Consider the following 13,036-nt stretch of genomic DNA (forward strand, 5'->3'; position numbering starts at 1 on the left):
GGAGTCACAGCGTGAGGGGCCACTGACTACGGGGAAGTGGAAACAGAGGTTCTGAAATCTTTGTGAGATGGACTGTGGTGAAACAGTGTTTTACGTAAAGGCTAAAAACATCTGAACTGAATCTGTGTTGAATTGTGATGCTCTTTGAGTGTTAAATCTACCTTTGTGCAGTCTGTTAGTCTTCATGGCATTCCTTCCTTATCCATGTAATTAACTTGTCATTGAAAGTTCTTTTCTGTACCGGAAAAAAAAAATGTTGCTGTTTTTTTTTTTAAATCTGTGAAAAGGTTCTTCTTTGTTTGAAAGCATTTGATTTTTTTTAAATTATTTGAGCATTTCTGTGATAATGTAATTCCCTAAGCCTGTGACGTGTTGTCTGGAAATCCACATGCTTTTCGAATAATTGTGAGTGCCTCTTGACCATTCACAGAGACCCAGCAGGGCAGATAATGATTTGAACCTGCTGAGAGACACCAAGCTGATCTGATAAATTACTTAGTAACTGATGGGCAGGCAGTTGTATAGTGGTTGTCCAGCCCCTGACACCTTTAGAACATATTGTTAGATCAAAGGGTTTGACATATAGGCATTATGGGCAATAGGAGACTGCTCAGGTGCTTCCAGACCATATAAATTGTATCTCTGTGGGAGAGCAGTCTTTTCCCTCTGTGCTGCTTTTAACTTGAGAGGCATTCAAACTCATTCCCGAGAAGGAAACTGTATTATTTTCACTGATGATAGGGATTCGTGCACTTACAGAGAGCGACACAAATCATTTTGATAGCACGTTAGATAGGTTCAAACCCTGTCTGTTTCATATACCCTAGGGTCCAGACAGAGGCCAGAGATTTCATTTTTAAGTTCTCTGACATAGAGAGTGAAGTTGGATGCAACCGTGCATGAATTTAGTCTAGGATACCTCAGAGTCTGTGCAGTCTGTTGTTTTGTGGTTGTAAGGATGAAACTTTGCCAGATAACAGGCACACAGTGTTCATTTTGTGCCAGATCACAGATAAATCATGTTTGTATCTGTCGGCATAAGCCCTCTGAAACATCGCAGGAGTCCAAGGAGCTTCTGCTGTTGGAAAATAGCTTGGTAACAGCTGACAGATTTGATGGTTTGGTTTTCGAGTCACTTCTCTTGGCGCAAATGTCATAGATGCCGACCATAAGCTAATTACCATTTCAGACACAACATTGTATCCAGTTCTTGTGTCTACTTACTGTAATACATAATTATGAATAAGATAGAAGATTTCATTCTCTGGCATTAGTTCACAGCGAGTCAGAGCCTCTTCCTCACTTTGACAGCCATCCAAAACCTTACAAGAATTCCTCTTTTCAGTCTCTCACAAATCAGACTGTGAGTGCGATGTCCTTAAATGGCTGTCTGGCTCTCCTTGCAGCAGATTGCTTGACTTATTGCCAGAATATTTACAGGAGGTGGTCTAAGACTCCCCTAATTTGAACTGTGAGGAGTGCAGCTGCCCAGAACCTGTATGGCATATGTGGCTTCCGTAAACACTAGGTCTACTGTATATCAGAGTCTATTTAAATGTAAATGGGAATTCTGACTGTTCCAGAGAATGCCGCCACTTTGGAAGGAAATAGGAGTGTTTATGGAGACCATTCAGAACAACAATGCCTTTATAACGAAGAATAACCGTATATTGGGTGAAGGAATGGAAAGAGGAGACTATTTAATGCAATTTCTGACCTCAAACCTTATAATCAGTTATATAAGATTCATCTGCATTTTATTTTATTAATTATCACTCTATCCATTGTGTGGCTGCTGTAATTTTCACAAGAATTCATAATACATTATACATACATACATAATTCACAAGTCTAATCTATTTATATGTACATTAAATGGTGATATCCGACCTATTTAAGAGACACACTGGCTTGTGATGACGCAAGGAGCAGTACAGTTTGTTAAGCAGTAGACTGAAAAAGCTCTGTTTTCAATGTATGTTCACCTCTCAGTGTTTTCAGGCACAAATCTATCCAAATTCATCCTGTTTTTTCACTGCAATGTATTACTGTAATATTGTTCCGTAGTTAATAAATCTGTATTTTAAATGACTTCCGCTAAGTGTTTTATTGATAAACTATTTGTTATGTTATAGAGTGGCGTCTGAGCTGTTTTGAAGAATACTTCATAAAGCTGCTAGTGTTTTTACACAACTTCATAAATTACAAACAGTGCGCTGATCCAGTCAGATGAGGACTACCAGTGAGTGTGCTCTGGCTGAGGTATAAATAGAATGCATTTGAATGTGTTTGATGTGCTGTGATGGGAGCCCTGTCTATTTCCCACTAGACTGGCTTCTTCCCCCAGACCTGTCGGCCAGGCACCAGAAACACAAAAAAAGGTAGGTTCTAATTTGTCTGCTCGGTCTGTGTAGATTCATATGTGTCGTGTGTGTACATGTATATATATCTACATTGATGAACACGTACACAATTTTAACTTTTAAGGCTTTAAAGGTTTGACTTTATTGCTTTTTAATGTTCCTGCTTTGTCAAGAGATTAGGCTTAGTAAACCTTTGGGGTCAATCCAAGCCCTGTTTACTGCATCTTAGGTAGAGCGAAATAATTACTTCTCACCTTAAAGAAAAACTGTTTGACATTCATACCACAATCGAAATACATCAATGTTTTTTTTTCTTCAAGAGGATGGCAGGAAAGTAAAATACATTGCCCCTTTAACTAAACACTGGTCTTTGGAAGAACGGCCAGGACACCAAACAGACACCCTCTCTCATGCTCTCATAGTATAATTCACGTAGACAGCAGCCTTCCTCCATGTGGGAAACTCTGTGGTACTGAGACCTTTAAATCAGAGTTGCATCCTGGGTCCAGCAGCTGTGTTTACTCTACGGTAAATAATGTCAGGAAGGATGGCCAGAGAGTAAGTCTACCTTATTTCCAATAACATTGTGAGACCTGTGGAATAACAATTGGAGACATGTTAGGAGCACAATCAGACACTCGGATCTCAACCCGGCCACAGCAGAATCTCACTAGGTGTGAAAAGTGTAACCATAATAAGGGAGAATATCAGGTTACTGTCATTCTGGTAGAATATCATGAAGAAGATATGTCTGAATATGAACTGATACCTATGAATGAATGCAAGTAAACTATGTCTTTGTGGGTGAGCATGACAAAAAGAACAAAAATGCTTCAATTATTTGCATTAGGTTAATGAATATATGTGTGAAAGTTTTGGTCAAAATTGAGCTGGTACTTCCAAAAGTCTATTTCTTTTAAGTAGTTAAGTAGTGGCTATTTTTTGTTCCACTACGGTCTTGCATTAGCATTTAGGAGAGGATACATACACCTCCATACACTTACCTTGACAAGCGAAGGACATTAGTCTAGCTGTTCTCTGTCCTCGGAGACTGAAGAGTGAGAGTGAAAAATGAGTGCTAAAATGACCTGTGATACCTGGTGGTAGATGGAGGTATCTCACAAATAGGTCAGGGTTACAGGGAACAACTAACACAGACGGTGAGAGCTAGAGTGGGGTGGTTGGTGGTTGGTGTGGGAACATGAAGGGGCAACTTAGCACGCCTAACCTACGTAAAAACCTATTTATAACAGTGACCTTTTGTTCAGACTTCACTAGACATAGCTGATTTTCATAACATAGAAAAATGTGGGATACCAGATCTTATATTTTTTGCTTTTTTGACCATTCACTGAGGTCCAGCTATTTGAGTGATATTTCATTGTTTAATTGTCTGTTTTTTCCCCTTATCCTGATCTGCTGAAATCCAGTAAATACAAAAGCCTGTTGTTGAAACCAATAGGTGATTTGTTATTTTTTTTTTACAGGGGGGACTGCCCAATGGTCAACAAGGGGGATGGCCGAATGGTCACTGACATTACTCTACAGAGTATATAGGGGGATGCCAGGTTAACAAGGGGGATGCATTTTGGTGATGTTGCATCCCCTCTCATCCCCCTACAAATCGTCTACTGGTTAAAAGTATTGTTAAATTTAACAATCCTGGTTAAAAGTATTGTTAAAACCTTAGCTTCCAAATATGTCTCCTTTAATCAGAGTATAACACAGGACACTGTGACACGAAGTTTGAGGACAACAACAAAGTCAAAATGGAGGCCAGGTGATGGCCCTCAGAGAAAGAAGGGAAGAGAATTTGTCACGGGACAAAGATTCTGAGGCAGACATGCAAACAAATTACAGCTGGGACAGTCAGCTAAGACTGGAGCGGGACTGAAAGTCAAGGGGAATCTTAGAATAACTTAACTGAGTTTTTTTTTTTAACACTTATTTGAATTACATGGAAGGGCATACAGTATCTCTTACATCCTGTTAAGCCACTTTTACAGTATTTGAGGAATGAATGAGAGAAAAAGAAGACAGCATTGACATTAAAATTAACTGGCAGAGATTATTCTCATGGTACAACAGTCTTATTATAGGAGTCGATCCTTTTTTTTTTTTTTTGCGCAGGTGTAAAATCATTCCGTCATTTGAATAACAATAATCGGGCTGTCTGCCGCTACCCAAGCCCTGAGCAGAACCCTTTCATCTGAAACTTCAAACACCAGCCTGTTACACCATCGGTGTCCTCAAGGAAATGCTTCCTCTTTTTGAAGAGTGACAAATTTTCCCTACACTGGACTGCAACATTGTGCATTCACAGAATCAGGTTGACTTGTGTGTAGCTTGTCAACTTTTCTGTCTCTCTGTCTCTCACACACATTGTCTCCTATCCTTGGTTAAATACACAATTTGGAAGAACTTTGGAACAATTTGGAAGAACCAACAAGATGAAAGAATTGAAAATATATCATCAGTTTTGAGGATGTTCCAGGCTATGTCTTATTATTGTGTAGGTATCACATTTGGCAGGTGGTTCTGCTATGGGAGTATCTTTGGCATTGTCCTCAGAAAAACTGCCCATCTGTATGGAGTTGTAACAGACTGCACGGGGAGCTGGTCACAAGTGCGTAACCACAGGATTTTATATTGAGACAGGGAAGGACACAAACAGAAACCAGGCTGGATGCGAACAGGGCACAAAGAACAGACTAGACTGACAAACTTGACTGAATTCACAACAGGAACTTGAAACAGACTTAAAGAGCTTAGTACATGCTTTTACAAGAGTAGACTTCGAAAGGGAGAACTAAAACACAGGGGTATAAAGAGGGAAACAAATCAAGACTTAACAAACAAGACGCAAGTGGGGCTAATAATTCAATTAACAAGATAAACCAAGGAAACCAGGAAATAATGGATCTTAATCAAAACAAACCACTAGAGGGGGAAAGAGAGGACCAGGGCTTGACAGGGGTTAATAAAAATGTTGAAAACAGCTATCAAGCTGTCCTCCATTTCACAGAAAATTAGTTTTAATTGCACTGCTCTAAATAATTCAGGAATGGCTGAGTTCCGCTCTACAGTACATTTGGTTCATTTCATATTTCAGCAAAAATGAATCCTTTTTGTTATTGCAGTCAAACCGAGCAACTCGATGTGGCTGTTTGGTAAGTACAAAGGATCATGTGAGGATATTCTTACATTTCGAAATCATTTCTGTTCTTCTCCCTCCACTGGTAGACGAGAGCAGAATTCTGAGTACGTCCCTGAGCTCCTCTCGCAGATTAAACATCAGAGTCACCGACAAACACAAGAGAAAATCACCCGTACAACACAGGTTTTCATTCCTGAGTAAGTGCTATGTCATCCAACATTTAAAAAAGAAATCAGTGCAAAAGCAAAGTAGAAGTAATCAGTTTGCATCAAATGTAAAAAGGTTTAAATGAAAGAGTGACTCAAGTGACCATTTGACTGTCTGTGTCTTTGTAACCTCTCTGAGGTTTGCCTCTCATCTCTAAAATATACAAACATAACTGGGTTCTTGATCAACGTACGTTTCCATTTCATACACCAGCCTTTTGGCAGAAGTCCCTGTCTGGACCTTCACACAAGCATCCTCAGTTTCTACAAGACATAGAAAGCTTCAACTGAGTTGGACTGAGGCAACACTACAAGACTTACAGGTCAAAAAACCTTTTACATTACATACACACACATTCCATATACATGTAAAGTTCAAGTACATTACATCCTTTGTCCAATTTGATGTAACTGAAATCCAATTGTAGTTCAGTTTTACCAGATCATATTTATTGCATTAATAGGTGTTTGTAAGGAGAAGACTGAGAGAAGAGAGCAGAGCATAGAGCCTTTTCTGACTGCTGTTGTCTGACTGAAAAAAAAAAAAAAGAAAAAAGAAATCTCACTGCTATTTCAACAGATAAGTCTTTCTTTAAGTGACACTAATTGTTAATCTTGCATCATTCGTGGTATAAGAGGTTTCAGATGGCTTACGTCTGCCAGGAATGTTCCAGTGAGTCAATGATTTTCTCACATTTTAGGGAAGGGATTTGTGAGGCTGACTAGAAATGGATCTCCATGCCAGGGGCACAACAGAGGGAGAGACTGGGGGAACAGAAACACTGAAAGAAAGCATGAAGGGAAAAATCTAATGTACACTCTGTTTTCCCCTGAGGTTCCAATACATGAGGATAACACAAAAGGCACTAATCCACACTGCTGAGACACCTCCTTCAAAGACTAAATTTATCTGCCATTCCTCAGAAGTCACTCCATCTGTCAATCTCATGCCAAATAAACTTTTTTTTTTTCATAGTGAGACTTTTTACCTTATTAGGATGGCTTACACCCCAGCATTGAAGATGACATTTCAGATTTGATGGCTCTTTTTTCAATATTTAGTCAAGGGAGAACAGGGTAATGTTTTCTGCTCTGAACAAATTGTCGGAGGGTTTATGTAACACAGGGCGGACACCGAGCAGTCTGGGTAATTAATAATTTGCTAATGTGCTTTTCTGGGGCTAAGGTGAGGTACATGGGAAGAGGAGTGTCTGGAGCACTGCCCAAATATGACAATCATTTCCATTAAATATTAATGAATTTTTTTCCTTGTTATGACTGTTTTTCGCCATGGTTAGACATGTATTGCTCAGCTGGAGCATCATGTTATTGAGTCACTTTTTTTCTGCGGTACATTTCGCCCTCTGTATTGTTCTGTAACGTTCAAACAGCAGACAGGTTTACACTCACGTGACCTTCAGGACTGGTGGTTATCTTATCTGTTACAGTGACTCATTACAATGAACACTGATTAGAGAATAACCAAACGTTTTTGTCCGTGTGTGTTTGTTCCCACAGAGGACATAACACTGCACGATAGCACAATTTCCAACAGTTCCCAAACGCATTTTAAATAAGTGGTTTATAGCTGCAGCTCACAAAAAGAAGGGTTTAGTTCAGTGGATTCTCCAAAAATCTAATTTCTCTCAGTATCTCTTCCTCGCAATAATTACACATCAGAAGTACGAATCAGTATCGCTGATAAAGAGTGAATAAGCTGTTTTGATCTGACAGTAGTCTTACCCTCAAAGCTCTATCTCCCACAATTTGAGCCAGATGCTCTTTTAGCTATATCTGCGTTTGAGCTCTGGTTTGATATCTGCCGTACAAATAAGTACACTCTGAATTGTGTTTCTTGGGGAGGTACAAAGATACATGAGCTGTAAATTGAACAAAATAAACCCATGAGCTGTGGTTGGTGCTGTCTGGCGTGGCGATGCATTTGGTCATATGCCAAATAAGCTCTTCTCAGCGATGTCTTTATTCATGGAGGACATCTGTTTCCATCTGCCACTTTATGTCAGTAAGGTTACCTCAGTATGCTCATGTGGATTCTTGGTTTGTTTGTTTTTTTTTCCCTTCTTTTTCCTCATGGCCTCCCTGTACATGGTTCAAACATCTTCTGATGATCTATGATGTGCAAACCAACTTGGAAATTGTTCGATGCTATCATTAAAACAAGAAGAACAGAGAGAAAGGGAATCTCCAGCGGAGGCGCAAAGCACTGCAATTCCATCAGCTTGCATTTTGAACTGCAGTTTCATCATCTTTATTTTGCAATTCAGGTCAAAATGTAGGACAAGTTGAAAAAACACAAGGCGCACTTACGTAAGACTCATGTTTAAAATGATCAAGTATTCAGCTGTTTGTGACACTTAAAGGAACAACAAAAGCTTCTAACTGTTGGAAAGCTCGGGAATGGGAGAAACTTCATAATTCCCACTGGATGTGTAGACAGTCTGATTTTTCTTATTTTTTTTTTTACAGAAAGCTTGATAAACATCTCTATTAAACAGTTAAGAGGAGATCAACTGAAATATTGTGAAAACAGCTATCTTTATAGTACAATTCGGAGGTTAAATTTGAATGGTGTTCCCTTCCCTGTGTCCAACATTTATTCTGGTTCGTTTTGCATAACTTTGCATCGTTGTACCAAACGCTGAATGTGTTTTGTAATAATAATTATTACCCTCAGGTTCTCCATCAGCATTGAAGAACAAGCTTCCTCTCTTTTATTACACCATCTTCTGAAAACACCAGAGAATGACATTTTTATTTTTATGCTTTGTTGTGTTGTAATGTCAACACAACCATGGGAGAACTTGTTATTTGGAAAGATTTGAAACCTTGTTGGGTTTTGTATTCAGTGTTGTACTGCCACCTGCTGTGCAAATGAATCATGAAATGCAGCTGCTGTCACTGTATTTGTAGAACAAGGAGGTGTTGTAAACAACCATGCTCATGCTCGAGTGTATTGCAAAGATATTAATCTGAAAATGTATATCATATAAATGTATAATACATGATGAAATCTTTTGCTGTAAAATGACACTGGCAAGTTGAAATAATGATCAAATACTTGCGTTACTCTCCAGCATGTGTTTACAATATTACAGCTTTGTGAAACTGCCAACCTGACTCTTTATAGAAATCATTATAGACATTACATTAACAACACTGACAATATTTCTAACACTTCACCTCAGTAGTGTACCTGCGTAGGCTTGTATTCATCTACCACTACTATACGTTCAACCTTATTAAAAAGTATTGACCTGAAATAGCTTCCTTCCTCAAAATGAGGAGTGTGGAAAATTACAGAACATTTCAAATTATGTTTACCTCAAATGTCCTACAAATATTCAATAATGCAATTTTTGCGAAGCCATAACACAGATGCGCTGAAGCCAGTGCATCAAAGGTGGTGCAGGAAGCTGTTGGTTTAGGCACCAACTGACACTCTTAAAATGTAATAAATCTGATCTGATCAAACATTCTTGGCTTTCCATTATGTGTTATTTTAATGTTTTTGTAAATGTTTGGGCATGCCTTGTAAAGGTGAATATTTCACTGAATCTCCAAGTGAACAAAGACTGACCCGATCGCACAAACTTAAAAAAAAAAAGTCTTACTACCAATATTAATGTACAATCAATGTCTATTTGTAATTTTTGTTTACAGATTCAAAATAGCATATACCAAGATTTGTACACTCTCACTGATCATTCTTTATCAACAAGCCATTCTAAGGTATAGAAAAGCTGATTAATGTGTTAGAGCCTAAGTTGTGAGCTACTTGAGTAACTTACAAAGTAGTTGTCTCTGAAATTCAAAATAAAGATTAATGACTTACATAAACATGTATAAATCAGTTACAAAGATAGCCACACTCAAAATGCCTTCATGCGGCTATATTAGCTGTTGAGACATTGTCAAAAAAGAGAAGTAAAATAGACTAGTTGAAATGAAGGCAAGATTTGGTAGAGTTTTTGATATACTTCACTGAAAACTAGGCAGATATGCAGATTTGTAGATGTGACGGTCAGCAAAGTTTAGCTGAGGCTGGAGCAGGTGTTTAGAAGTCAACAATGCAATGTTCTTTACACAGTCATGGCCTTAAAGGCAGATTTGACAAAAGGAAACCTCCTGTATTGTCCTAAAAATGTGAAAGAAAACAGGCCCAAGGCTTTTTTTTTTTTAAAAAAAAAAAAAGACTTACTGTGGTTTAGACTTACAAGATAAAATTATTTGACCTCAACAAATGGTCTGTTTGGAGAAGTACTTGAGAAAAACCTTACTATCTATCAAGCACAAGAGTAAGTTTTTCCAGTTTGTGGCTGTATTGCAGGCAGTAGTACTGGAAAGATTAACTGACAGAGGGAATACATCTCTTTATATCAACAAATCTTATGTGGTAATATTCCCATTGTATGTCAAGAATTTAAAACTAAACAAAGTTAGACAACAATCTGAAACATACCCCAAAATCAACTGAAAAGTACATCCTGGAAAGAATCATCAGGCCCCAGACTTGAAAATGATTGAAAAGTCTAGGGAGATCTTAAACACGCAAGGAGACCCAAGAATAGTTCTGAACCAGATGGGTTCTATAAACAGGAGTGGGAAAAAATCTAATAGTCTTAACAGACATTAAGAAGCTGTTAAATCTACAAAAAGAGAAATTTTGTGCCTGCTGAGGTATGAATGACATGTCAGTGAATACTATTTGCATGTCTGATATTCATTTTTAACTAATTTTTATGTTAAATAAAAGAGCAAGTGAATAGTAATTATGTATTAAGATGTGCAGAAAGATGTTTAACACTGAATTATACAAATCTTCAGGGCTAGCCAAACAATTACAAACCTGTAAACTAGCTAACCTGCACCCTTCTGAAACTCAGCCAACACAATGCATCCTGTATATTTTCAAGTGCCAGTCTGTTTCATTATTGTTATCCAGGTAGGAGCAATTAGCCTAAATAGGCGCAAGCCCTACAAAGAATGTTACATAATTACATTTTTAATTAGAACATGCTTCAAAGAATGGCACTATTTTTAAATGAAACTTTGAGACGTAATGTATTGCATTGGCCAATGCCCAAGTAGTGATTGGGCTGAAATGCCCCCATCGTAGCCTATTGTGATGCGTATATTCTTTATCTCAAGGGAAGAATATGGTAGGACATGAAATAAACGCTAACTGACTGAAATAACGCAGTACCAAGAAACACAAATTTGCAAAATACACCGTGTTTATTAAAGACACCAAATATCCCTGAGTAAACCAGGAATATAAAAACTACTTCGTTGCGAAGCATACACGATAACAAAGTGAAAGTTATGACAAACAAACGAACTCCACGTCGGAATCCAAATGTAAAGCACCAAGTGTCTCTGTTGTGATAAACCCCATCTCCTTGTTCAATAGAGAAATGGCATCAATGCGGGATTCCAGACCACTCAGTGTCGGCTTGGACAAAATAATTAAAACAAAATACACCGTGTTGTTGGTCTTCTGGGAATAGCCACGCCGTTCTCTTCCTGTTTGTCTCAGTCCTCGAGGGACAATGTGTGAACGTGTCCATTGAGTGAAAATAAATGTCAGTCTGAAATGCAAATAATGACTGCCTGAAACAGAGTATCTGACGACTCTTTTCAATATGAAACCATACCACACGTATCTTGCAGTCTAGGTAGCGTTAATCATTGTTATCGGCCCACTCGCATGTACTGTAAACAAGGCCGTTCTCCCTTAAGCTTATTTGCTAGCAAGGACAGCCGTTAAGCCCCATCCACACCAGATGCTACACTCATTTGCTTAGAGTGGTGAATAAACTGGTGACTTGGCTAGTTGGCCACAGTAGATGCAAGATAGCATGTGTTTGACACAGAATTAATTCAGCTAATTTTGACAATGTTAACAGAAGGACGATCATTACCCAAAATATTTCAGTTAGAAAAGGTACAGTTCAAATAAAAACCTTTTCGACTTTGAATTAGACAAGCAAGGAGGTGGATGAAAACGCCGACTCACAAACCAGAAAAAATATCAGTCGACATAAAGCGTCATTTGTTAGCTAACAAACACAAATCTGACCAAACATTTGATTTCAGCACTGAACACAGTTCATTGACACATACTCCCAGTACAATATCATTTTATCCGATGAAACAAAGGAGGAAATAGAAATCCAGGTTAACACTGCTGATAATCAATCGTTTGTGAAATATCACGTTCCGATTCAGAAGCAAATTGAAGTCGCCTAACTGCTTCTTTGATCAGATTGCCAGACAGTATTAATTCCTGAAGTAGTTGGTGGGGGTCGTCCTCGTCATTCGCAACGTCGACTTTTTTGCGGTTCCATGGTTTAAAATGGTCCCATTCTTGATCGCTCGATCCTGGGATGTTATATGGACTAGCTCTGTTCCGAAGCCCTCGAGTGCGAAAACGAATACAGCACCCTTTACGCCGTTGCACGTCCGTAGTGTTGTTGTTGGTTTGTTTCACGTTGAGACTACCGTTGCTGGTGGAGAGACCATGGAGGCATGACATCGTCTTTGGGTTAGTGCTATTGTTGTGAAGCTGCAAGGCTTCGCCGATTTTTGTCACCAGAGCGTCCACCTCCTTAGAATCCACGGTTACAGATTGCTCCAAAAATATGTAGTTCTCCTTTCGACACGGCATTTTGGGTTTTTAGGGCTATTTACACAAAATTTTCAAAATGAATGAGTGCGCGTCAGCGGTGTCCTCGCTCACCACGCTACCCAGCAGAAAGCAAGACGTTAGCTTGATTTGTAAACAATGGATGACGCGTAATCCGGAACATACTACTTATTCAGGAGGTTACGTGTTTTTTGTAATCTCACGACCGGCAAATTCTAAAGTATAACCCCAAAGATTCACTTATTTCAGACTACATAACAATAATTTCTTCCTTTTAAAATTTTTGTGTAAATTCATCATGTATATATGTTGTTAATTTTGGCGATGAACTTTAAGGTGCCCCGTCACTAGCCAATGGTAGATCCCCGGAACCTAAACCCATCAGGCATTACATAATTGGAACTGCAGAGCAGACAGAAAGAAATGATGTTGAATAGGCACCGGTGATCGTTATAATGTTCACAACATTTACAGGCTAGTTGTGACCAGATGCTTTACTGGCATTATACAATCTACACTGTTCTATTAAGCAGTCGTAGTGATAAGCCAAACCCACAGTGGCTGAACGTAGTCTTGAGGACAAATGACTTAATGCCGTAATGCCAGTCATCAGCTTAACCATATTAGCTGTTCGAAGACCCTG

General features: G+C 38.7%; 1 protein-coding gene across 1 annotated transcript; it reads right to left on the bottom strand.

Annotated features, from left to right (window-relative positions):
• Positions 1-10,963: 10,963 nt before the first annotated feature.
• On the bottom strand, positions 10,964-12,494 carry gbp (glycogen synthase kinase binding protein). Its single transcript, XM_030782653.1, has one exon. It carries the CDS (start codon positions 12,412-12,414, stop codon positions 11,926-11,928), a length of 489 nt encoding a protein of 162 aa, XP_030638513.1. The 5' UTR covers positions 12,415-12,494; the 3' UTR covers positions 10,964-11,925.
• Between the last annotated feature and the right edge of the window lie 542 nt (positions 12,495-13,036).

This window comes from Chanos chanos, chromosome 8 (genome assembly GCF_902362185.1).
Source record: "Chanos chanos chromosome 8, fChaCha1.1, whole genome shotgun sequence".
Classification (NCBI taxonomy): Eukaryota; Metazoa; Chordata; class Actinopteri; order Gonorynchiformes; family Chanidae; genus Chanos; species Chanos chanos.